The sequence below is a fragment of the Oenanthe melanoleuca genome, chromosome 1A, assembly GCF_029582105.1.
Source record: "Oenanthe melanoleuca isolate GR-GAL-2019-014 chromosome 1A, OMel1.0, whole genome shotgun sequence".
NCBI classification, from domain to species: Eukaryota; Metazoa; Chordata; class Aves; order Passeriformes; family Muscicapidae; genus Oenanthe; species Oenanthe melanoleuca.
Window position 1 is genome coordinate 6,860,978 of NC_079334.1, and position 26,437 is coordinate 6,887,414.

Here is a 26,437-nt window from a genome sequence, read left to right on the forward strand (position 1 = left end):
CATGAGCTTGTTCAGCTGAAGCAGCTGTGGCAAGGCAGTCAGGCCTGGAATCACTTGCAGCATCTTTTAATACAACTGTAATTAAATAACCATCACTTGTGTCTGAAACTTTCAGACTTCCAGGAGAAAAGTAAATGATGCATTGAGGCAGAGCTTATATTGCTGGGACATGTGGTCTCAAGCCACGGAGTTAATGCTGAGATGGCCACAAAAGGGCCATGAGCAGCAACAAACTCCAGTGTATCCTTCTGCTGGGCAAACCTTAGATGGTTCAGTCAGAATACCTATGAACATGTCCCATTTTCCACCTTGTCAGCAAAACAAGGTCACACAAAAAAAATAATTTCCAGGCATTTTGGTTTGGCCACTATGTAACACAGGGATCCTGCCAGAGAGAGACAACACTAACATCAAACCAGGCTGTGGCATTCGTGGGTTTTGCTTTACTTGTAGAAAGCAAAGTGAAAAAAACCAAAACCACATAAATGGCATTCTAGAGAGAGAACACCAGGACAAGGCTGGGTGCATTAGTAGCAGAGATTTGCGGGAATTGTGCTGTTTGCTCTTCACACCTGGCTCCTTTCCATGCACTGACACAACCCCATAGAACAGGTAACATTTAGGGGGCCACGTGAGAAAAAGAGAGGGCCCAGAGCACTCAGTCTCTTTGCCACCACCTGCCCTTGCCACAACCACCCAGGGAATGCTCACATCACAAGGCTGGATTTTATTTACTACGTGAATAGCTCCTTCCCCATCCGCCCCAATTATTTCTCATTTGTTTTATTGTATCATAAATACAACTACATCTAGAAGATGAATTACACATGCTTTCCCTAGAGAACTCCCTTAAATGTATGCCTGGCAAATACAGCTCATCCCCTACTTCACCACCCTTTAAACTCTTTGGGTGGCAGCACAAAGTGTCACCAATTCTCACCTGGTACCTCGCCTGGGGTAACTTTGTGCTCAAAGTCACAGCAAAGTCTCTGCCAATTGACCCACAATCTCTCATTAGCAGCAGCTACTCAGGAACAGCACAGCTGACTTTTAGCAGAGGGCAGGTGTTACATGAAAACTCGGATCAGAGCTCGGGTGCCTGGCTTGGTTGGGGCTGTTAGCAGCAGTCAGGGCACAGGGCTGGCACGGGCAGACATGCAGGATTACTGTACCTAAGGTAGGTGCACTGGCACTTCGACTGCGATCTTCAGATATCCACACAAGGACAAACCCACACGCAGCACAACGGGAGAGAACACGCAGAGGCACAAGGTCAGACACAGTCCAAAACCCACAGTGACAGCACGGGACAGGAGGAGGGAGGGACGTGAGACACAAGCACACGAATGCTGAATTCACACGGGATTGGGGTCACCAATCCCCTGGGAAACTCCCTTTCACAACAGAGGAGTGGGGCTGAGCTCGGTGGTGGGGAGGGGAAAACGGCACTGCAGGAACTTCAGTGCAAGGAGGGCACCTGCTCCTGTGAGGTGGCAAATGTCTGGACAGCAGCTTTACAGATGGAAGCACTGAAATCTGGATAACATAAATAACTTACTCAAAGTCACCCTGATGTAGATGGCCCATCTTCCACATCTTTACCACAAGAACTGCACTTTGTTAGACAAATTAATTTCAGGACCAAACAGGAGATTACACAAAAGCAAACATGAAATAAACCAAAGCAAAGAGTCCAACCCTCAGAAGAGACTGTAATCAATTCCAAGTAAGCTAGCAACTTCCCAGCCTGTATGGCACAGGCAAGTATGGGCAGCAGATCATCAATGTGTAGGTATGTTACTTATTTTGTAAAAAAATCTAAAATTCTCTTGGACAAGTAACAAAGCAGAAGCTATACCCCTTCAGGCTTCTGAAATAAAGAGCTAAATTCCTAAATCTCGTGCAAGAGAAAAACAAACACCTCAGATGTCTGGCAGTAGATCTGATGCAGGACTCCCTGGATGCTTGAACTGGATCAGTGGAAAGGCTGCTAGAGCAGAGCAGTAAATATAAGTAGAATTCCAGTTAGTGGCAACAGTGACTTCTGCATTAAACAGAACATTTTGTTTATTTCTTTGTCATATGTAAATGTCACCAAATGACAATACCAAAATATCACCCTACCAACACTACAGGTAAAAAAATCAATGTGAGCTTGAATGACTTGCCAACACTACAGGTAAAAAAATCAATGTGAGCTTGAATGACTTGCCAATCCTGTTCATGTTGTCACCACCTCTTTTGCAAGGCTGCTTAAGTTTAAAAAAAAAAAAAAAAAAGAGAAGACTGAGTGCTGCTGTCCTATTTCTGTATATCTGAAAATCTTATGAAAGATTAACTGAGGATGGAGCCAGGGGAAAAAAAGCCCACAAATCCCATGTGTGAACTACTGCCAGACAGTCAACATTTCATATAGCAGCAAGCCCCTACAAGGTCCCAGGGGAGATACCACAGCAGAATCTGAATCACATCAAATACTTCCTTACATCAGTGATTTCCTTCCTTGCTGTTTGATATTTTCCAAACATTCTACTGTCAGAAGTGCCACCAAGTCACAGTAAGACTAAGGCTGGCTTTCCTACTTCTTAAGCCAGTTATAGATGTTTCAAAATGCACAGAATCTGGATGCAGAGGCATGGTACCTACCCAAATTGGGGGCACTTGCAGTCCTCTTGTTATTTTTTATCTTGAAAAAGCCTCGGCCAAAGGAAGATCTGGCTTTGCGGGTGCCAAAACTGTCCTCGTCACCTGTGCCACCGTGAGAGGGAGACTTGGGAGGCAGGGTTGCAAAATTATTGCCTTCCACAGGAGGTTTAACCTGCTTGAATCAGGGAAATAAAGAGTCAGTGTAAGGGAATTGCAGAAAGTCTTTTGACAGCCTGCAAAGTGACCGCTGGCAGATAGTCTGGGAAGTCTTTCTCATCTGTCACTGCAAGAATACAGAATGTAAAACCATAAAGAAAAACATAAACAGGATCTTCATTTGAACATGTTGTCCTGGTTTGAGATGGGATGGAGCTAACTTTTTCTTAGTTCAACACTGTGTACTGGTTCAGTGCTGAGTTTTGGATTTAGTAGGGAATAATGTGAATAACACTGGGATGTTTGGGTTGTTGCTGAGCAGTGCTTGCCCTGAGTGAAGGACTTTCCATTTTCCCATGCTCTGCCAGCAAGGAATTGCACAAGAAGCTGGGATGGAACAGGTCTAGGACAGCTGACCTGAGATACCAAAGGAATATTCCACGCTACAGAATTCCATTCCCAGTATATAAACTGGAGGGCTACTGGGAAGGGGAGCCAATTGTAGCTTGGAGATGGGCTGGGCATTGGTCCATGGGGGATGAGCAATAGTATTGTGGTGCATCACCTGTCTTTTTTGGGTTTTCTCTCTCTCTTCCTATCCCTTTTATTATTAGTTTTAAAATTATTATTATATTATTATTATTTTACTTTGTTTCAATTATTAAACTGTTCCTATTTCAATCCCCAAGTACTATTTTTTGTTGTTGATTGTCCTCCCCATCCCACTGGGGCAGGGAGGGGGACCAGCTGTGGGGTCCTTTGCTGTCAGCTGGGATTAAACCCTGACACATGTTCAGGATCCAGAATTACTATCACTACCCACTAAGAGTAAATTGTGTTCTTTAAGATGCTCCTCAATTTCTGTAAGGCTGACTTAAAGGTATGGGAAAGGTAAAAACAGAGTCCTGCAAGGCTCTGAACTTTTCCAGCTTTCCAGGGTCTCTGTCTCCCCCACTGGCAGCTGTAAGGGCAGTAAGGGGGAAGCAGAGAGACAACATCCCACAGTACATTGGTTCTCTGCCAAGTGTCAGAGAGCTCTTTCTGTCTGACACTGCTCTGCAATTCCTTAATTAATGGATTAATTGACTGTGTCCACTGCCAAAGCAAAGAGGAAATTACATATCAAGCAAGGAGTATAAATGCCAAGAGAGATACCAGACACTCCAGTTAGCCAATTTAAAGCAGTATTTTAACCTTGCCAGCTGTTTCACTGTCTCTTTGAAAGAAGGAAGCAAAACTATTCACAGCCCAAATATAAAAACATAAAAATCCTTTGGCTTTTGCTGTATTAATACAGCATTCATCCTACAAGTGGTATCTGAGGTCTGTCACCTCTGCTCAGGTGTTCCTAGAGAAAAAGAACTGCAAGATGTGTCCTTAAGGTACCACAGGGTGACTTTTCAGAAACACTCTTGCTACTCACAGAAGACAATTGAGAAACCCAAAGGTTTTTAAACATACACTAATCAAAGATAATTACAGAGTCAGTAAAATGCTTAATGGTTAGCTTTGCTAATTATCTACTGGGGGGAAGTCATTATCTTAGCTGGTAACCTCATGCTCAGACTGGAAGATAATCCATGTGTGAGGAGGCAGGTGCTGAGCACTGAGCAGTGCCACTGATGGTGACACCCACCAGAGACTCCTCACTGTCCTGTCTGCAGGGCTGGCACTCCCCCTCTGAACTGTGTGGGGCAATTCCACACCTCCTCACTGCCCGTGTTTCTCCAAGGACACACGTCACCACACACACACATTACCTCTGCTGGCTTCTGTGCACAGTCTCTGTCCTGTTAGGGAAAGATTAGGACATTTTAAAAGTCATGGTTTATAGCCAGTATACATTTCATTATGATTACCCTGAATTAAGTTCTGAGTGAAATACCCTTCCCTGGCTGTTCCTTTTCCCCAAAATAAATCTCTTCAGAGCTGTATTTCACACAGATTAAGCCTTGCTTGCTTTGAGGTCAGTGAGCTGACATGGAAATAGAGTTGCTTTGGTTCATGTTGTGAAGGATTAGCTGTGTACATGATTAGTGACACACAGAACATTAAGGCACTCACAGGCAGAGCTGCCTGAGGGGACCCACAGCAGGAACCAGACAGGGCAGAAGCCAAGTAGATAAAACATCCACAGCCTCTACTCCTTGTCTGTCCAAACCAACAAAAAACCAAAGATCCCCAACCCATGGACTCCAGCTCTTATCAGATTCTGGTGACATTTTCAGTCCTGTTAGCCTCCCCCCTACATTGCCAGGCACAAGAGGTACCAGGGAATTCAGGAGCTTCCAGGAGTTCAGGCTGTCACAAAAGAGGACATGGATTTCACTGATTTGATGGCATTGCTAGAGATTAGCTGCTTTTGGTCACTTCCACAGAAACCTAAACTGAAGCTATCCCCAGACATCCAACAGCTCTGTATTTTGACTACCTAAAACATACAGCCCAGACTGCATTTTATAGTGCATTCATTACATGGCCTTCTAAAATTATTCACCTTAAACACAGGTGAATAGGAAGTGGTGGTGGGAGTTATTTTTTTCTTGTCTTAAATCAGAAAAGCATATCCAGTAAAACTTCATTATCTGAGCAAAAACACACTAAGGGAGTCCCAGATAAAATGCTCATAAAAAGAGGTAAAAAAAAAAAAAAGCACCTGTGTTTTCAAGGACATATTTTCTTCTATAATAGAATGTGAAGATGTCACATGTGTGTGATCACTGCCAACACAAGCCACAAGGAGCCCTGCTTTGACTCAGAATTTCTCAGAAGGCAACACAACACCCACAGGGTCACAGCAGAGATGTCACACCTCTGTGCAAGGAGATGGGAGGAAGCAAAAGACCAAACCTACCACTTCAGATGCCTCTTTCCTCAGACTGCTCAGACTGCTGGACTTCTGCAGTGTGGAAGTTCTGAAACAACAACATAAAAACCAAGCTCAGTTATTAGAACTAAACTTGCTAAGATAAAGACACTCAAAGGAATCAGCTTTAAAGACAGCATTATAATACATGATGAGATACACTAAACCAAATGATATTTTGAATTAAGATGCAGTAATCAGTGCAGTAAATGCAGTAATCAGAGCCCATGCAATTTAATGAGATACTGTAAGAACTTCCACACTGGAATAACTGCTGCTTTAGGGAATATGGATATATGGCAGAAACTAAAATTATTTTCTCATTGTAGTCAGATGATCACCTTCCCCCCACTAGCAAAAGAAAAAAAGCAAATCATGTGTGCATGCACTATGGAAAACTATACATTTCAAAGTATATTGACAGTCTACCACCAAATTAGAGATGCTTCACAATGTAACAGGAAGTACCATGTGCCCAAATAAAGCATTGGAAAATAATGATCATGAAAGCATGGGACATAAGCAGAAACCTACCATTACCAAATACCCTCTGACCTATTCACATATGTATCTAAAATATAGGGGGTGCTTTGTGGGGGTTCAAGTTGACCATTACATTTAAATATGTCCCCTGAGCAGTTTGATTATGGCACTTACACTGGGCTATCACACAGATGAGTTTCAGGGGAGGAACCTGCTGATCTTCCTTCACTGTAAAAACAAAAATTATATGAAAAAAGCTGAGACAGAAATCCTATGATCCCAGCCTGCTTTAATTCTGTTTTTACTTCAGCTCTTATGGTATTAACCCATGGCAAATTTCCTGACTATGGTGGCAAGTCTTGTAAAAGATAAAGGACAAAGGTGAGCTCAAGAGCTCCAGAAAAGACAAATCTCACTGTAAGATGATGACAACACTGAACTATTCAGCTTCAATAAATGCAGAGGTTCCAGCAGGGTCTGCAGCAGCACAAGGTGTGGGGGTCACCATCTCCCAGTCACCACCCACAGCACAGGCACCTGGCTGCAGTTTAGTGCTTGCTTTGGTTTTTACCAGGAGGAGACACTGGTGAAATCCCTGCTGGTGATGGCTCAAGCTGCATGAGGAACATGAACAGCACAAACTGAGCAAAGCTGGGCTTCTGGATAGGATCCTTTCCTCAAATGGAACTGAAAAAATCCCACATCAAATTGAGCTTGCACTGAGATCGATGGTTGTTTCAAGCCAACAATTTCCTTGCCTCTGGATTTTGAGTGTTTGATACTCCTTAGGATACAGCCAGGGATTTGGACCCAGAAGAAAAAAGCCCAAGAAGAGCCTTTGTTGAGCTGTGAGTCTGGGGTGCTTCTCTGTACTCCCTGCAGTGCCAGTGCAGGTCTGCAGGGACTGGGTTTCCTCCCAGGACAAGGAGGGTGCAGGATTAGAAACTCTGCTGAAAGGTGACAGCCACTCCTCACCCAGCAGCTGCCACTGGTTCCACAGCACAGCCACAGCCCCAGGCTGCAGCCACACATCCCTTGGGCTTCCTGCCCTCCTCAGTTTAGAGCTGGAAGCCCTTCTGTTGTGGCAGTGCCTTACAACCATCTTTAGCTGTGAAAAATGTTTGAGCACAAATCACCAGAACTGGCAGAGCCAATGCCATGCCAGCCAGACTTCCATGATGCAAACCTAGACACAAATAATGATTCTGTGGCCTTCATTACACTAGATCAGCTTCCCTCTCCTTCTGTTCATTCCTTGTGAAGCAGCTGGCACAGACCATGAGTGCTGCTACAACAGCAACCAAACCAGCCCTTGCTTACTCAGGATTTAATCAATGCACTTCAGGAACATTAGACTGGTTTGCTGCAGCTAGCCAAGGGAATCCTAGCCTTGTTTACCTGGCTAATGACTTGATAATTCAGTGACAGATTATTGCTCTCCTTAAATGTCATAGAGTATTGGATTTACAACTGAAAAGTACATGGAAACCATAATACCTCATTTCACTTGCAGGATCTGGCCTAGGGTGTGTTTTCAGTCTCTCTGCAACAGTTTCTGAGCTCTTGGATGCTGATGAAAAGGAAGGGACTGAAATCTGTAAAATGCTGGTGTGGATCTCTAAGGAATTCTGAAAAGAAGGAAGAGTATGTGCTACAGTCTTCTGCGCTGAAATTAAGCAATCATAAATGAAAAAAAGACTAATAGATAAACCGTGAAGAGAAGGATCTGAAATAAGGTTTCAAAAGTGATTTTTTCTTTATTGTAATAGAATGATTTACTCCTTGAAAGATGGCACTGCAGATAAAACATGAATCATTGCACAGCTAAGCTAGAGCACAGACAAAAATCTCACAAGTCTCCCAAGGCTGCCTGCTAAATCTGTGTCTGCCACAGACACCATGAAGGGTAGTCCACTTTTCAGGTTTAATCCTGTCCTCAGACACTCACAGTACAAAAATGCTGCTAAACATTTAATTTAATTTAATTTTCTTCACAGCATGTTCTTGCTGTTTAAGTAAGTCAAGACCCTGCTCTGACTCGCAGCTTAGAGAAGAGATCTGTATTTTTTTAACTGGAAAATCTGATTGTAAAAATCAGACTGATCCACAACCTACATATCATTTAACAGAATGGATGCAATTTTGATTGCATCCTTTTAAATACAAGATGTATTTAGTAAGTCCCAACATATTTATGTCAGGTTTATGCCAAAGTAAATGTAGCTCCCAAAACAGCTACGTTTGGTAAGAAAAATAATTTCTATGTCTAATAGAAAAAGTCATTTAGATCTGTTCTCATGATAAATACAGATATTTGCTGTCTCCTGATCCCATATGAGGATTAAGAAAAGTAAGTTAAACTGACATTCCTCAGCAGCTTTCACAAGAAAATTATGATCCCCACAAAGATATGAGACATTATAAAAAACTGTGAAATCCAGAAAAAAAATCTTTTTGGAAACTTGAGTTTTGTCATCTGCAATATGATTTCAGAACAAGCAGTGTTTTCAAGGAACCATGGCATTAAATAAAGCAAAAAAAAAAAATAAACAAAAAACAAACCCAAACAAAGCCTACCTCTTCATGAATATTCACGTTGAACTCATCATGGATTGGAGATGCTGTTACTGGGGTTGGGGATGGGCTTTTCTCTGGGTCAGCCAGACTTGGTGTGTCCAATAAACCAGTGGAAATAGACCCTGAATTCAAGTCTTCACCTTCACTTTCCTTGCCTGAAGGGAGAGAACATGGAAACTTGTTGGTTTTACAGCCCTTGCTCCCACACAAGCTGCAGCCAGAGTGCTCAGTTATGGGCCAAAAATGGAAAGATTTGATTGCTGGGTTTTTTAGGACACTACAATAGGAGAAAGGGAGTTATGGCCAAGTGTCACTTCCCAATTCAACCATCACAACTCAGCAGGGCTGGAACAGAGGGAGGTCAAAAAGCCCAGCAAACACCCTCAGGACATTCAGTGACATCAGTTTCAACAAGCTGAATAAACTGGAGTACTTCTCTCCTGTCTGTTCTGGAATTTCATTCTAAATACTTTGTTTCCCTTGTTTACTAAGGAAAAGACCAGAAGGTCGAGTCTGACTGAAACTTAAGATGTCTCTGTGGTATCTTCAAGGTACCCTGAGGAAAAATGCAGCCCAGTGCTCAGGAGTCTCTCACCAGCCTAGAAGTGCCCACATCAAACCTGCAGCCTCCACAAACTGAGTGTGTCTCATTTAGGTTGTGCTGAAGCCCACACCAGTGCTGCCATCCTCTGCTCCTTCCCCCCTGAGTGCTCCTCAACTGCCTCAGTGCTACCAAAGGGCTTGGACTGGTTGTGAAAGACAACCAGTACTTTCTAAAAGGTGAGCAGAAATCCAGTGCTCATTGCCAAAGAGGCAAAACACAAATTAAGTTCTGTTCACATCTCTCTTGCCCATTTTTCACTGCCTGGAATCTCCTGAATCATGAAGTGACCATGGAGTTCCCAGAGAATCAAGGTCTGTTCTAACACCCTCCTGTGATTGAAGGCACAGCACTGCAAGAAAGGGCAATATTTATTCAAGAATTGCTCCCTCTCCAACACAGCATAGTGTGAGCTCAACACCACAAAAATATTTTATATTTTGCTTCCTTGCTCTTGTTGGGCTATTGAAAATCTTCCCCCTCTGAAGGGGTCTGGAAACCTCCACCAGTCTTAGAATATATGGAATGGCCCATGACACACTGAGGTATAGATTCAGCTTCTGCTTCAGTCACACAGTAAAGCTCACCACCACAACACACCTGGAGTTTAAATGACAGCAGTATCACTTTTTTTTGGTTGTACAATACCTTTTTTACCTTGAGCCAGTATCACCATGTCTTGGACTTTCTTGTACCTGTTCAGAGATTGCCGAAGCTCTTCTATCTTCCGATCCTAAAATAAAAGGAAGTTGTGACTCTGCTTCCTCCCCCAGAAATAAGAAGTACAAATAGTAAATCCTTTAGTTTAACTGGCTGTGAGACTAAAAGAAATGGGAAGTGTGGATGGGACAGGACTCAGAATGCTGAGAGGCTTTGAAATATCAAAAATTGTATTTAGCAAAAACTATCATCTGGTTAATCACCAGAACTGTTCCAGCCTTGAAAGTGGATTTCAGCTCCTTTGATAAGTCAAAGGTAGAGCATAATAAATTTGCCACGTACAAAGGACTTAGGGCTTTGGTGATCAAAAGAAAACATCCTACAAAATGCACATGCATATGAAAGCATAAAACCATGTATGAAAATAATTCATACTTCACAGAAAAGCCCTTTTGGAAATGCAGCCTGTGATCTGGCACTTATATGGAGATCTTTACATTTGCAGAACACAGTGCAAATTAACCACACTGAATTCAACAAAACAACAGTGTAAGGATTCTGTACAGATCCTGTGCACATGCACAGAGCTCATAAATGCTCACAGCCCCTCTATGGCACTGCAGTGCTTCTGAGTGCAGAAAATCATCAAATCTCACAAATCTGACCTTTCTGACTACAGAAAATCATTGATTCTCACAAATCTGACTGCAGAAATTCATTGATGCTTACAAATCTGTTTTTTAGTTGAATTGTGAAAAGCTCACATGTGAAGTTTTTCTTAGAGATTTAAATCAATCTGATGAATGATTACTGAAAAAATAATGACTTTTCTACCTTCTCTTCATTTGCTGCCATTAGAGATTCTACTGCCTTCTTCATTTTCTGCACCTCTATATCTAAAAACACAATACAGGTCTCCAAGTCAATTTAAATAAGACAGTGTAAGGAAATAAGAACAACACAAAATGTAGAAGCAACTCAGTAATATCTGAAAGTAGAATGACAAATTCACTGATAAAACATATGCCACTTAAATTCTTTTTGAGATGCAAACACAAAGAAAAGCTATTTGTCTTCAAAACCTCTTCTCTGCCATTTTTATCAAGGAAATGATGAAATCCAGGAAATTTCCTTCCTCCCCCCACCCCTCTCCAAGCCTTACAAGAATGGAAAACTCAAAAAGTAAAACTACTGCTTGACTTTCACTATCTCCATCTTTAAAATAATCAAATATCTGCAAAAGAAGAAGTTCAAAATAATAATAAAAAAATATACTACATTTGGAATGCAATGAAACACATCCTCAGTAAAGAGTTCAAAGAGCCAGGGGATTAATGGATGTGATGAAGGAAGCATGATGCAGTGATGCTCAGCCCTAATCCAGCATGGATGGAGCAATGAGGAGGGCACAGTGGAATGACACAGGTATTTGCTGTGATGAGCAGCCATGCTGGAATATGACATTGCAGCTCAGGCCTGGGAAAGGTTCCTAACACAGACAACAGTGCTTCATCTATAATCCTTATTTACCAAGAAGTATAAATACACGGGAACATGTATGTTCTGGAAGTGTTGTGGGCTAAGAATTTCAAAATAATGGAAATAATCTCCATTTCTTCCTAAAGATCTACCTTGCATGAATGAGGTAAAAATCAAATTTCACTACAAATGTAGGCAGGTGGCCAAACTCACAGGTGAAAAAGCCCTGCTTCAGCTTCCTAAAAATTAATGGAAAGCAAACAGAGCAGGAAGAACATTCTCCTCCTTAATGAAATACAAGAAGAAAAGAAGCTGCCTGGCTGGCTTCTAGATGAAATACATTCAGACACATTGGGCTAAAGCAGCAACTGATCCAGTTCCAGTGATTTTCCCTCAGTTGAAAAATTGGTCTACTGGATTGCAACTGCATTTCACAGAGATACCTGCATTGTGAGACTTTCCAAAACCCAATCTTCCTTATCTATCAGATTTTCTTCAGAAAACTTTGTGTTTTAAGTGTGATGTACCCAACCCTGTTGTCCAGTTTTACTGTAAGTGTAACTAAGGGTTATAGATGATGCAACCTAACAATGTTTGTTAAAAGCAGTTTTGCAAACACATGCAGAAAACTATTCTGGAAAGCACTTCTGGAATGCAAATGCTCATGGAAAGACACCAGGAACCTTACTTTTATCTTTGAGCTTCTTTTTACAATTTTCATCTGTGCGGGGAAAATCCATTGGGTTGGGAATTAGCAGGAAGGTTATGACATGAAATAACTTTTAAGACATTATTGATACATAATGAATCAACTCTTCCTCACTTCATTCAGCTAATGAGGCAGATAACTTTTTATCTGCAAACAGCATTTTTTAGTATCAGTCCAAGGCAGATAAAACATGTTTCATCACAGCAAAAGATCTTCTGCTGAGCTACATTGAAAACCATAAAGCTGAGGACCAGAGGGTAATGAGAGTTCAAGCAGTTCCTCAGGGAAAAAAGCCCTGTATAAGTAGTCATGAATGCAGTGAAGTCAGACCCTGTTCACATTTAAATGTTCTTTAAAAAAAATGGAATCACAGTTCATTGTGGTCACTTTTAGTGATCTCAGGCAGTGGTTTTGAAAACACCATTTCATGAAATAAAATGTGACAATCTACACACAGCATATTCCTCCTCAGGTCAGGGGAGGAGACTAATCTCTTGTGCATTTCTTTTTCTAAGAAAACATACTTTAAAAGCACAATCTTAAAATCAGCAATAACTATCAGTCAGATATATTTAGAATTGAAATTGCATCAGGACAGAAAAGTCTGTGGAAAATTTCTGTGATGTTTTAACAAAAAAAAATCTGGTTTTAAATAAGTCCTCAATCCAAGATTCCCTCAAATAAATACTAACAAGTACTAATAGTTTCTTCTTTAAAAGGCAATAAAACAATTACCCAGCAGGTAAAATTTTTGTGCTAATTCAACCTTAATTAAGGATTAGACTTAATGAGCACACAAATCCAGAATCAGTCCCTGATTTCACCTACTCACAGCTAGGTCCACATCATACTTTGGTCTGCAGTATGGTTTTTCCCCTTTCCTTTTCAACACAATGTTTTTGGAGCATTTGTTGAAATTAGTTTAAAAAATTCTCAGACAGCATAAACTGTATCTTTTGAGACCCCATGCAAGCCACATAAGGAGCTAATTAAGGATTTTTCTGCCTTGTTTAAATTTGACCAAGACCTTGCTGTGACAGTAAGTTTAGCACTTGCATCGTCAACACCTTCTAAATATATTCAAGAGGTAAACATCAAGACAAAGTTCAGGAAAATTGAGGCTTTTATCAGTTATTTCCTGTACAAGGAAACATGATCTCAGATGAGGTGACAGAGCTGTGTCCCTGTTTCTTACCTCTGTCCAGGATTTCAATCCCTTCTCCTTTCAGCTTGCAAACCAGTTTCTCGTGCAGCCTTTTCACCTCGGCTTCCTTCTGCTCTAGTTTGTCTTTCAGAGCTGACAGCTCATCCTGCAAAGACACAGATCCCCTCAGTGACAGCTTCCACAGGCAGCTGAGATGTTTCCACAGTTCCCTCCTAGGAAGCACAGTGGACAGGTCCTCAGCTGGTGGGAATGACTGAGGGTCCCTGACATTTAACACTGCCTGTTAAATGTGCACCCACCAAAGTGACTCTGAACATCCCAACAGACCTCTGAGCCCACAACAGAGCAAAAACAGGGGGTCTGTGGTCTGAAAATGTTGGTCTCATGTATAATTTGAAAGAAACTTCACATCAAAATTTAAAGAGAAAAAGGGACAAAAAAAAAAAAACAACAAACCAGTTTTCTTATTTGTTTAGCCTTGCAGAGATAGGAAAAAATGAAAAGGTGAAAAGGCTGAATGCTAACATTTCCACATATTTTTTTTGAATTTATAGGGCATTTTGCATGTTTGAAGCTGAACAATTCTGAAACTGTGCTTATACCAGGACAGTTTCAGAAATTACCACTGCTTCTTATGGAAGAAAAATCAATCACAACACCAGCAAGCACATGAACATATATTGGAAAGCAGTTCAGACAAAAATGTGGTACCTCTGCCACAGTTTGAGTCTGCTGATCAAGCATTAGGAAAGAAAGCTTGGAGCTTGGATTCTTGGAAATAAGACAGATGGTGTTTGGGGGAGTTGGGGTGTATTAGAAAAATGCTGTTAAGTTTTAACTTAGATCCAACCATCTGCACTAGCAAGTGACTGGCACAGATCCATGCATTTAACTTTTTAAAATTTGAGTCAAATCCTACCCAGTTTAGTAACATGTTTCTTTGATGTCCGAGGATATCTTGTGCAACAGCATCATCAAGACAGGACCCTCACTGCAACTGTACCCAACACTGAAAATTTAATTTGTTCAGTTTGTAAACAAAGCAAAACAAGGCAAGACTCATCATTTTGGCATTTACAGCTTCTAAATGACGTTTTGAATCCTTAATGGAATAAACCAAACTAGAATCTCCTGAAATTGGTTCCTGTTTGCTCTGAAGTATCATTAAAAGAAAAATAGATCAATCTTAAAATTGTCAAGAAGTCAAAGATTTTTCCACAACAGTGGCTGGGCAATAATTACAATTCTCCAAGTTGGCACAGATTATGATGGGATTTCTGCCAGTGTAGGATCCATGCTAGTCCAAAACAAGACCATTCCTTGGTCACTTGAGAAGCTGCTGTTAAACCAACAGGCAACTAGAGCTGCATGTGGATGTCAATGTGTATTTCTTCCCTTGAATTAGAAACATGATATGCAAATTTACATGTGGGAGAGGGGATGGTATAAAAGAATCACTATTTCCCAGCTAGTTTTCATGAATACATTTTCTCTAAAAGGGTGATAAAAAGTTCTGTTTGAATAATGGATGCACGCTGCAGACGAGGCAATCTTCCCTTGGAAGGGGAGTGATTTTAACTCAAGTCTAATGCCATTATGTGTAACCTATGCAAGGTTCAGAGCAGGAAAATCCTCTCCCTGCAATATAAAAGCTGTTTACAAGGAATATCTACATAAAGAGCTTTCCATATCTAAGGAGGAAGGGCACACTGCATATTGACACACAGCAATTAATGAAGAACAGAGCATGACAGCACAATGCAGGACAGACCAGTAAAGGGTGGAACATGAAGGATTCAAAACAGGCCCAGCATTACCCAGAAACTACCACACCTTTAGCATCTGGCTTTTTTGCTCCATCCGCTGCTTTTCATACTGCATCTGACCCACTTTGATTTTCATGCTAGAAAGTTTGGCCATTAAAGACTGGTAACAGAGACAGAGGAGTGAGAGAAAACTAAAGGCAGAAAAGAGACAAGGCTAAATGGAAAAGAGAAGTTAGACAGTTAGAGAAACAGGCTGCTAGAATTCACTTAGGTGAATGCTTTCTCTTCAGAAGTGGTTTATTTTTAGCACATTTAGGAGAAAATAAATGCTGTTTTTAACCTGTGGCATACACCTTACATACTGCAACTGCTATTTCTTGACACACATGTGAAACAGGGTCTAAGCAGATAATAAATTTACTGTTAACAGCATGGTAAGTTACCCTTCATTAAAGAAAAATGCTCAAGCTGAAAACCACAGTATGAAATTTGGGAATAGCCACTGCTGCTAAGTGAGAACCATGAAACCCCAGGACCTGAGAGTACTCAGGATTTTGCAGGGTGCAGGCAAGGATTAGGGAAAAGAGTGAATTCCTAAAGCCTGATTTACACCCCTCTCTGCCTCTCCCCTCAGCCTCACTTACTTTGGTTGTTTTCAGTTTTTTCTCATACTGGAGTCTTTCATTGTCCATTTCTCCCACCCTCAACCGCAATTCATTTATTTCCTGGATCAAATCCTGAGTGGAGGGAAAAAGACAACCAGAAACAACAAAGAACTTCAGTAAACAAAACAGAAGAACAGCTAAGACTGTAACAACAAGAAAAGCAGGCATGAAAGAAACTCAGTGCACAAAACCACACCACCCACATCCATCAGTAAGTCAAGCAACTCAGAGCTTCCTAAATATCCAGTTTCTCAGTTTCTGTGTTAGTGCACTGAATGTAAGAGGGCAGAGGACAAAGGGAGACATAATTTGAAGTTGTGTTCCCTGTGCTGAGGACACCTTCCACTATCCCAGGTTGCTCAGAGCCCCATCCAGCCTGGCCTTGGACATTCCAGGGATCCACATCCACAACTTCTCTGGGCAACCTGTGCCAGGGCTTCATCACACCCAAATAAGAAATTTTTATGGTCCTTATGTTTGCTTTCCTTCCTACATCTGAGGCAAACCCTACCCATGTCAAGCAATGCTGCACATTGAGCTAACAGCTCTAAGCACAATTTTTCAGAGCTAATAGTAATAGAGATTTATAAATTAACAAGCCAGGAGCTGACATTTAGAGGGTATTCATGGGTCCCTGACAACACCTGCCTTCCAGCCCCACACCACACTGCCTAAGCTTACAAACAAGCCTCTGGTTATTAATTTTGTGCTTAATGAACCTGATGCCAAGAGAGCACCATCTGTATTTCTTCAGAAAGATCTAAGTTCAATTCTCAGAACTGTGAGGGAAGTGAAAGTACAGAACATTTTAATGCTTTTAGTAATTACCACTTCTAATCTATGACTTTCTCATTCAGGTACACCTGAAATTCCTTGACAATTTATTTGTTTGGGGCTTTTCTCTCCTGATCCAATGTCCAAGTATGTTGTGTGGAACTCACTGCTCAGGCTGTTCTCCACATATTTGTCACTTGAACTACCTGACTTAAAATACTCAGTGTGGCACAGAAAACAGTCTTGCAACCAGATTGAGGTGATGGTGGATAAATCAGAAAGAACTCCCTGTGAGTGAGCCAGTTTTACCCTCTGGCTGCTGCTTCAAAGGCCCAGTCTGGCTATGGACTCTTTCCTAAATAAACTCCCATGCAGGGTATTTTCTTTCATAAACTCAGCCCAACTCAGACCACCTGTGTTCCTCAAGGAAAATAATGCTGGTGTCTGCTGAGAAAGTGGAAATACTGGAATAATTTAAAGAACAGAACAATTACAAAACTCTATTAAGCACACAATTAGCTTTGAAAAGGCTGGGTGCTTGTGAACATCTAGACAGCAAATCCCAGAGAACAAAAATCTAGTGAGACACCTCCTTAGACAAAGATTGGGGAATATGAGTAACCAACCAAGCTGGAATGGGAAGTTGCAATGACAGACATAAGTAACAAATGGATAATATGAAGGATTTAATCAGAATGGTAATTCTGTAGGAGACAGTAGTTCCACAAGTTGTCAGACATCCATTTTTTTCTTTTCCATAAATAAAACCAGAAACAATATTCATAGTTTTGCTTTCCTAGGTTGACTATGAATCTTTTTCCATTTCAATCACTCCACATAAATCCATAATGTGTTTTAGGGTTGAATATTTTAAATATTCATTTAAATACTCTTCTGAAATAATTGATAAACAGCAATATAATCAGATCAACACTGAATAAAATACTGTGTACTTCTGAATAAATACTGCCTCCAAAATATCTCTTAGAGATTTTGTAAGGGCTGAGACCCTTTAAACTAATTAGACATTCAAAATTTCAGTAAACCAAATGGAAATTTAGACATAATATCCCTTTCAGTGTTTGAGCCTAAAGCATTGAAATAAAGAAGAAAAAATAATAATATATATCACACTAAACTGCATCATTCTGGTTTTCAAATGGAGGGAGAAACATCTTAGTAATAGTTCATTAGTTTTGGCATGAATACCCTTGATATAAATCCATATAGTCCCTAATTACAGTAACTACTATTTAAATAAAAATTAAGTTATTTTTATCAAAGGCATTTAGTGTACTTCAAAGTATTTCAAAGAAGAAATCTTCACAGAAGATAAGCCTCCTGCACAGAGAGTACAGATTTGCAGTTTGTGGTGTACTCCCCACGCTGGAACCATTTTTCTGGGAACCTGCAGCTCCATGCCCACCTTGCTGTGCTATGAAGTCATGGAGAGACTGCAGTTCAGGAGGGAAACAAAAAAGGGGAAGTCTAGGAGAACTCTACAATATTCAGTAAAAATAAGGATAGATACAGAGGAAGCAAATCACTCAAAGCCCAGTCATGTCTGCTAACAGTTCTGGAAAGCACAAGAAACCCCAGGGTGTTTGTAAGTGCAGGTACAACAGAACCCAGGCAGGAAAGCACCTGCCCCCTGTGGTCATCTGGACCAAAGCTTGCCTCCCCACAGCCATGTACTGCTGGTGCCAGCTTGTTTATCCCTCATTTGGGCTGCTCAGAGTGTCAGCCCACAGAGAGTTATTTGCTGTAATTCATGAAAGAGCCAGCTCTGTGTGGGCAGAGTCCCAGGAGAGCTGTGAGAGCAGCCAGCTCTTACACACACCTCCCACAGATGCAGGAGACCTTCAGTGATTCCCCCCAGCCTTCCCCCTGCCAGTTTCTCCAGCAATGCCAGGCACAGGGATCTCCTGCACTGCACAATCTGCTGCTCTGAAGGCAGTGCTGTGATCCTTCACATAACACCTGTTACCAAACTAGAGGGAAAGGTAGCAGGTGGCAACAGGAATCCATCCCACAGCTTGGCAGCACCCAAGGAAATGTGCTGCACTGCAGAAATGAACACTGCTGTCACTACCTAAGAATCACTTTCAAATCTGAAAGTGATACAAGTCACTAGTTTTCAGTCTGTGGACTTTGGGTCTGCAGATTACTTCAGACAAGCCCAAAGAGCAATTCCAAAGCAAGTCTGACTTTTGTTCTTGTGCTTGCAGTACAAGTGAGGAATGGTGCTTTGGTGGAAACTGAAGCGTTGGGAAACCACTGGCAGAAGTGGAAAGGGTAATCTTGTGTCCTCTCATGGCAATATGGTTTCTTTCCTGCTAGAAACAAATGACACCTGGAATATCCACAGTCATAACCATGACCTGATATTTCAGCTCATTTATGAATCCAAAACTGGAAACTCATTCTGCTTCACAGACAGACTCTGAGGTATTTCTGATATGGGCTCTATCACCCTGTCAGGACAGCTTAGCTGATACTTGAGGTTTTCTGGCTTTGCCCACCTGCTTTGAGGCTTTCTGGCTTCCAACAAAGTTGGAAGACCTGCAGCACAGAGGGAAATGCCTTGGGAGAGCACTGCCAGGGATGGCAGCTCTACCTGGCTCTGCTCCCCCCAAGCCTCTGGTCCTGGGCTTCCCAATAGCCCCACACTGAGTCAGCTCACCCTGTTACCAACCCCAAAAGTTCTTGTACTGTGCTGTGTCTCTGCACATGGCTGCTTTTTGTACTCACACTGGGCTGAAGCATTTGCCTCAGACATGCCTTACTCAGAAGGTGACAGTTTCATGTGGGGTCAGGAGAGTGCAGTATGTTCATGATTTTATTTAAATCCAACCTAAATCCATCTCTCCTGAGACCTGACAGCCAGAATCAAAAGCTGCCTTTGGGAATCTTCCTTTGTAAAACCAGAATTTAACAAAGAGGACACTCCTTATTTTAAAAGGAACATGCTCTAACCTTAAAGATGAGTCCCCTTCTTGCCTGACAAAAAAAAAAAAAAAAATCCCAGAAAATGTTCAGGTAATGTGAAGACACACACAGCTTTCAAAATTTATCCTCTTGGGGTTTACTCACCTCTGTGTCTCTGAATCTGTCCTCATAGTCCAATCTATCCTTCTCTACAGATGTAAGCTTTAATTTCAGAGTGGAAATCTCTGCCATAAGATCCAGCTTCTGAGTTTCAAGAGTTGTTCTGCTTAAAAGCTCCTGATTCGAGATAAAGAGGAAGGGAATGGAATTATTTACCCAAGGGGAAGAAGCCAGTAATTTATTTTGACAGCTAAAGGTCTCCTTCATGGGGAATAGCATCACCCTCATCCTTGCACTATGTGAAGCCCTGAGACACAGCTATTATCCATCTGACAGATTCCAGGCACCTAGAATGCATCTGGGATCACAGGGGCACTATCAGGGGCTGGCTGCCAGCACAAGAAAAAAGCCTGTCTGTCATCACAGCTGCTCTGGGCAGCAAGGAGCTGTGAGGGGAATCCACCCATCCTGCCAGAGGCTTTCATCTAAGGCTCTTGGAAGTTCAGTGGGGAAGGACTCAAAGGAGGGCAGAACTGGATTCCTGCAGTGTAAAGCAGCACTGACATTACTAAGTACAAAGACTTCAAAGCCAGCATGGTAGAAAATTATCCCTTAGTTAGAGACATCAAGGGCTGCAACACCTTGAAGCCCTCACCAAGGCTTGTTAAGGCAGAGGGAAGGCAAGACAGACATGGAGCTGTGAAATACCTGCTGCAGCATCTCCTCTGTGGCATTCAGCTTCTCCCTGTGCTCCTCCAGGCAGAACTCCAGATCCCGGATCTTTTCTCCTTGGGCCTCCACCTGGTCTGTAAGCACACTGACCTGGACACAGGAAGAAAGAGATGCATGTTTAACACCTTGCTCCTGTGCCATGTGTGTCAGCTGAAGAACTGCAGGTGAGCAGCAGCGCTGGCTGGGCCAAAGATTAACTGGGACCATGCAGGGAGGAGGAGGAGGAGGAGGAGGAGGAGAAGCAGAGTTCTGCAGTGGACACAACACTTGGCAAAAGAAACAGAAGTGGAGGGAAGGCTCTCCCCTCACACTTACTAGAATCTCAGCCAAAGTTCTGGCAGACACATTGCAATTCTGCAGCTCCCCTCCTCACTGGAAATTTTCACAAGGGGTGGCTGCTGCATTTTACTACCAATAATTACACCTTTGCTGTGACAATGCATTAACTCAACCCATTAACTCCCACCTTAACCACCACATAAACCTCACTGCTTATAATTTATTCTCCTTCCCAAGTGATTGCACACTATACCATAACAAGCACTTTTCCTTTTCAGAACAATAAAAGCAAAGGAGGTTAAAACACACAGCCAGAGGCTGGGTAAGACCAAGACTACAATTTTTAAGACTGCAGACAGATTCACATTTTGCCTTTTCTGAATGAATTTTTTCATTTTCAACAGGCTTCTCCTGCAGTACTGCTGGCAAGGAGGGTGAGCTGCCTAAAGCAGAGCTCAGTGCTGTCACAGCCCCTAGGCTGGGTCCACATCAGGGAATGCCACCTGTCCAGTCCAAGGGGTGCCAGGTATTCCTGGCTCCAACAGAAGGAGAAAGCCAGCAGGCAGAGCAGCCAGGGCTGACCTGGTCCAGCCCAGCAGCAGGTGAGCAGGACCATCAGGGAGCTGCTTGTCTCCTTCTGCCTGCTGGCCAGTCCTGCAGCTTTTGACACCTTTCCTAAGGACAGGACAACTGTCTCCTGATACAGACATTGTGTGAATAGCCCTGGGAAATAGTGATCTTTAGCTTTCACATGGATGTAAGTAGGTGGCTGCTCTGCAGACCTGCTCTGCTAACAAAATTCAAAGAGAACAGATACAAAGAAAGAAGGACCTTTAGATTTTTCCTGCAATCTAAATTCACACCCTTCCCTAATCTGGGTAAATTCTCATGTACCAGCAAGTCTTCTGAACACTGTCCAAGACATCACAACTCCAATAAATTCTCAGAGGTTTTATCACATACTGTCAGACAGCCTCGTGAATGCAAGAGCAGAAAAAAATAATTTGGGTGACAACTCACTTGCAGAACAAGAGATTCCTTATCATTTTCCAGACGAGCCAGCCTTTCTTGATAAACATCTCCATTCCCAGATATGTGTCCATTAGTCTGAAAAAGACAACAAATACTGCATAGTCAGCTATTGTGCCACAGTGTCATCCAACGTTACCAAAACACTTAATGAGCATTTTTAGTCTGCACAGTTTTAGAACAGGTTTGAAGTATTCTGCAGCCTCCTAAGGGTTACACATAAATAAACTGTCAACAAAGGACACACAACCACCATTCAGGAGAGAATTGTTCAGGGGCTTAAAGATGAGAAAGGAAGAACCTTATGGTGACCCAGTTCTGCAAAATTCACTTACTGTGCATTCAACATTTTGCTTCCAAAACTTGGACTCATTGCTATACAACACTAAGCCATACTTGCAAAGAGACAAATACCCTGAGACATTCAGCAAGTGAAAAAAGGCAAACATACAATCTACAAAATGTGTATTATGCTTCTTGCAAGTCATACACACAGCCAGAGACATCTTTTTACATCAGGCACATTCTACTGGGTATGGGTGAATGTCTGCACTCTAAACACATCTCTTTGTAAAGCTGCCTGAGGCTAGAGAGAAACAAGAATACATGTTAATGCTATCAGAGAGTTCAGAGGAATCAGCAACTTTCTTCATAATAATTTCAATGCTCTTGAGCAGCAGGAAGGATTTTATTCTATCCATACTCAAAGCTGTCTCAAAGCACTTTGTGATCCATGCCACTATCAGATCTCGGCTCAGAAAAGGAAGCCTTGTTCCCATCATGGCATAAATCACTTAGAGGAGTCTGAGAAGCTGCTCTGAAATTCAGGGTGCTCAGCAGAGGCATCCAACAATGTTGAGGGGCCCTGCTTTCCTCCTGAATATGTGATGAAAAGAAACTGGGTGAGTGATCCTTGTGCCCCATGAGCCTGCAGCACAACCCTGCCTTGAGAGGCCACCACCACTCAGGAGCCTCAAGCTCCTGCTTTGAATCTCCCCTGATTACAGAGGATACCTCAGGAAACCTCCTGGCTAAAACTCCTCTTCTAAGTGACATGTCTGACCTTGGGTGGGGGGAGAAACTGCCTTGCTTGAGCCTGAAACAATAAAACTCCCTCCAGCATCACTTAAAGATCAGACACAAAGCAAACAGGAGCAGGTAGAAGTGTTTGACCTCACCTCAGTGCTCTCAAGAAATCAGTCCTGGAAAGTCTTAAACCACTGAGCAGTACCAAAAGTGTCTCCCAAGCATGAAATACCATAATATCTTCCCTGAAATTTGCTCCAGCAGACTAGGAAAGGATGCTCTCTAGTAATTTGTACCAGCACTTCATCACATTGATCATAATTATCACCTTGTATCTGAATTATTTAGCAGCACAATACTAAGCCACCTGACCACCCAGACAATAAAAATCCCAGGGCAAAATTCATCCAGACTTCAGATTTTACCACATTTTACCCTCGACCTCTACCAGAATTTAACTCATGCCATTCAAGATTATGAGATCTTCACTTTTGTAACACTTCAATTTAGGTGAAAGAATTCAAAATGAAATAAACCTTTTACATGTTCAACTAGCAGATTATCCTTCAGATTTTGTGACCTGAGCTGTCTGTGAAAACAGAACTGAGGGCTTTATCTGCTTTTGCTGCTCTGCAGCTCCCTTAAGTCCTCCAGTACATCTCCATCACTTATTCAGCCTGCAGAAGAACAGCATCTGTATTTTGTAATATACAACACATTTATCAATCCAGTGCATGTGTCTGATGTAGGAAGGTGGTATCCATCCCTCACTACAGGCAGCACAGCTGCAAAGACACCTCTCCATGCTGCTGGGGTAACACGGAATTCCTTGCCAAGCACAGACTTGACTCCCTGCCTCCCAACCACCACATCAACACCTGAACCACTGACTCTCCTGATAGCTCCAGTCAGCAAAACCAGACACAAATTAACTAAAACCAACGACTGCAGGAAGAGTGTAGGGAGGCAAGCTTTGGTTTCTCAGCACGATTAACATGTCTGTGAAAACCAACAAGGTGTGAAAGCAGAATGCTGTTAGTCATTGTGCACAGCATCTTGCCAAGACACCTTTGTTGTTAAACTCTGTTCACATTTCTCAGGAAAAATCTGCTTGGCTCAGCAGGTCAGCCTTGGCTTTAAAGTAGGAGCATTGGGAGAGGGAGAGTTCAGGCTGCAGCTGCACCCTGCCACCAGAAAGAGGAGATGGGAACCCCAAACAGGACAAGTTTCTCCCACAAAACAAAAATCAGTGCTAACAGAATCACAGATTTGTTAAGGCTGGAAAATATCTCTAAAATCATCAAGCCCAATCATCAACCCAGCAGCACTAAATGTTCACCACTAAACCATGTCCTCAAGTGCCATAGCCACACATTTTTTAAATCCCTGCAGGGAGGGTGACTTCACCATGTCCCTGGACATCCTGTTCCAATGTTTAATAACCCCTTCAGGAAAGAAATTCTTCATAATATCTGACCTAATCCCACACCTGGCACAACTTGAGGCCATTTCCTCTCATCCTGTCAAACACTTAGGGCAGTTCATCTATTCTTTGGGACAAATCTTTGCAGAGCTGCATGTACAGGGTGCAAAGACCTCTTTTCTGGCTATTGCCAGAAATATTCTCTAAAATCTGCATAAAACCAGACCTCCTGTAGCACAACAAACCCAGAAAATTCTGTGTACAACACAAGAATTGTTTGCTTTTTGCTTGAAGTGTTGTAACTTCTGTAAAATACCTGTGACTGACTCTTAATTTGAGGTATGAAAAGGCAAGAAAGCCCCTGGCTTTGGTTTCAGTGGAGAAAATGATAGTAGTTGGAGAATGGATGATAGAGAAAGACCATGGCAGGTATTTCCAAGAGCAGCAGCCTAAGCACTGTCTTCAAAGTAAATAGTTGATTCTTGGCATGATAGTCTTCCCACAGAGATAAGGAAGGAAGAGGGGAAATGAAACACATGAAAAGAACAGAGCAATGATGGTAGTGAGCAGGACTGAAGAGAAAAGGAGCAGGAATATGCTCAAACACTGGATTTAGGAAAGCAGTGCATCAGGAGATGGGATGGAAGGAGCCCCAGCACGAAGGAATGGGCTGCAGGAAAGTCTGAGAAACATGTGTGTGTGCAAAACCTGGGTGAGCAACACTCAGTGTGTCCCTCAGGAGCATCTCTCCACCAGGGAATCTGCATCCTCCCCTGGGACTGACCCTGGCAACTACCCACCCTGCAGAGCAACAGCTCTGCTTTGGGGAGGGGAAGGAAAGAAATGAAACAGTAAGAGAAGCAAAAAAGAAAAGCAAATATTTGATTGAACAGCATCTGCAAGCATATTTAGGGCACTAAATATGTTCTGGATCAAATTTGCATCATTTAAGTCAATAAAGAATTAACATACTTCACTAGCTGTGTGAGAAAGGCTTTCCATTTCCCAAAGAAGGCTCTTTTCAGCAACTTAAAATCTATTTTCAATTAAGCAGCTAGATTTTGCTTGCGTTTTCAATGTTAGTGATTAATTACAAAACATTATATGGGAAGAGAATGCAGATTTACCAATAACAACTTTAATCCTAAAAACAAAAGAATACTTGTTACAATGCCACTAAGGCTTCACAGAAGTTTGAGGTCAAGTATTTACTTAAAATGCCTTGTAAGATCAGACCCAGTGCACTTATAAACTCTGCAAGATCAACAGTTAATCTCTTAAACGTGTGTAAAGCTTTGTCTGTAATCATCTAAGTGTAAAAATCCACGCTGCTTTGGAGGGAATTACTCCTGTAGTAACTAGATGCATCACCAAACTTTCACAGCTTGCCTGCCTTCAGTCTTTAATCCCTTTTCCATGGAAGTGAGTGAATAATAATAAAAAAAAAAAAATTAAAAATCTGTTTCCTCTCAGTTGCTGAATTCTCCTTCCAAAAATAAACCTCATTTTTAGCCTACCACAGCTGATACCCTCATTTTCCTCCATTTTCTCTTCTGCTTTGGAGATGAAATAAGCAGCACAAATGACACTGCTCTTGCTGTATGTGCAGTTTGGTTTGTATAGAAGAAGCTGCCACTCCACAGCATCATTTCCCTGTACAGCAGATTGCACTGACTGTTTGGACCACCACAGTCAAGTCAACAGTTGGGCAAGTGAGCCTTTCCCAACACCTCTTTCCTGACCATCTGGAGTTAAATTGGAGCTCATCAACATGCTTATGTGGTTCAGATCATTACAATACACATTACCTATGCTCAGTTAAACAAAGCTGCTGCTGCTCTGCTTGCTCCCCTAGCTTTAGAGCCCCTTGCAGGAGGGTTCCTCCAGCCTCAGCTACCTCAGCATCACTTGGTGAGCCTCTGAGTTTCCCAAGCCAAGTATCCCCTACCTGCGATGCAGACCTGTGACAGCTTTACTCTCTGTCAGCATCAATCCCACCCCAAATTCATACAGGTCATACTGTCTGAGCTGCTGTGTAATCAGTTTATGTGAGAACCCATCTCTGCCCTCCCAAACCAGCCTCTTCTGCATTTCCCACTTCCCTGCCCACAATATTACACTCCAGCAGCAGACTTGCTGCTAAGCTTTTCCTAAAGTTTACAGGTTACTTCCTCCCCAGAGAACAAGAAGGGGAAAAAGAAAAACAACCACAAACCCACTCAAAGCCTCCCACATTACATTCTGAAGGCTTCACTACAATAAAAGTGAATTCTGCAAGAAAAGCAGCTGAACACAGCCCTTCACTCTGAGGCATTTACCTGAAACATTCTGTAAGCATAAACAACCTGCTGCT

General features: G+C 42.1%; 1 protein-coding gene across 8 annotated transcripts in view; it reads right to left on the bottom strand.

The window, feature by feature from the left end:
* Window positions 1-26,437, bottom strand: part of PPFIBP1 (PPFIA binding protein 1) — a 99,524-nt gene that overhangs the window by 11,528 nt on the left and 61,559 nt on the right. For 2 of the 8 annotated variants that reach the window (XM_056510990.1, XM_056511033.1), the window contains 15 exons: window positions 21,627-21,713; window positions 20,304-20,417; window positions 19,641-19,772; window positions 15,753-15,845; window positions 13,373-13,487; window positions 12,157-12,189; window positions 10,824-10,885; window positions 9,978-10,062; window positions 8,729-8,883; window positions 7,649-7,779; window positions 6,326-6,379; window positions 5,657-5,717; window positions 4,563-4,592; window positions 2,647-2,821; window positions 1,173-1,205 (listed from right to left, as the gene is read on the bottom strand). In XM_056510990.1, coding sequence (XP_056366965.1) covers window positions 1,173-1,205; window positions 2,647-2,821; window positions 4,563-4,592; window positions 5,657-5,717; window positions 6,326-6,379; window positions 7,649-7,779; window positions 8,729-8,883; window positions 9,978-10,062; window positions 10,824-10,885; window positions 12,157-12,189; window positions 13,373-13,487; window positions 15,753-15,845; window positions 19,641-19,772; window positions 20,304-20,417; window positions 21,627-21,713 — 1,360 coding nt within the window. The remainder of the gene's footprint in view (window positions 1-1,172; window positions 1,206-2,646; window positions 2,822-4,562; window positions 4,593-5,656; window positions 5,718-6,325; window positions 6,380-7,648; window positions 7,780-8,728; window positions 8,884-9,977; window positions 10,063-10,823; window positions 10,886-12,156; window positions 12,190-13,372; window positions 13,488-15,752; window positions 15,846-19,640; window positions 19,773-20,303; window positions 20,418-21,626; window positions 21,714-26,437) is intronic. The other 6 variants (XM_056511008.1, XM_056511042.1, XM_056511024.1 and 3 more) reach the window with 4 other exon arrangements.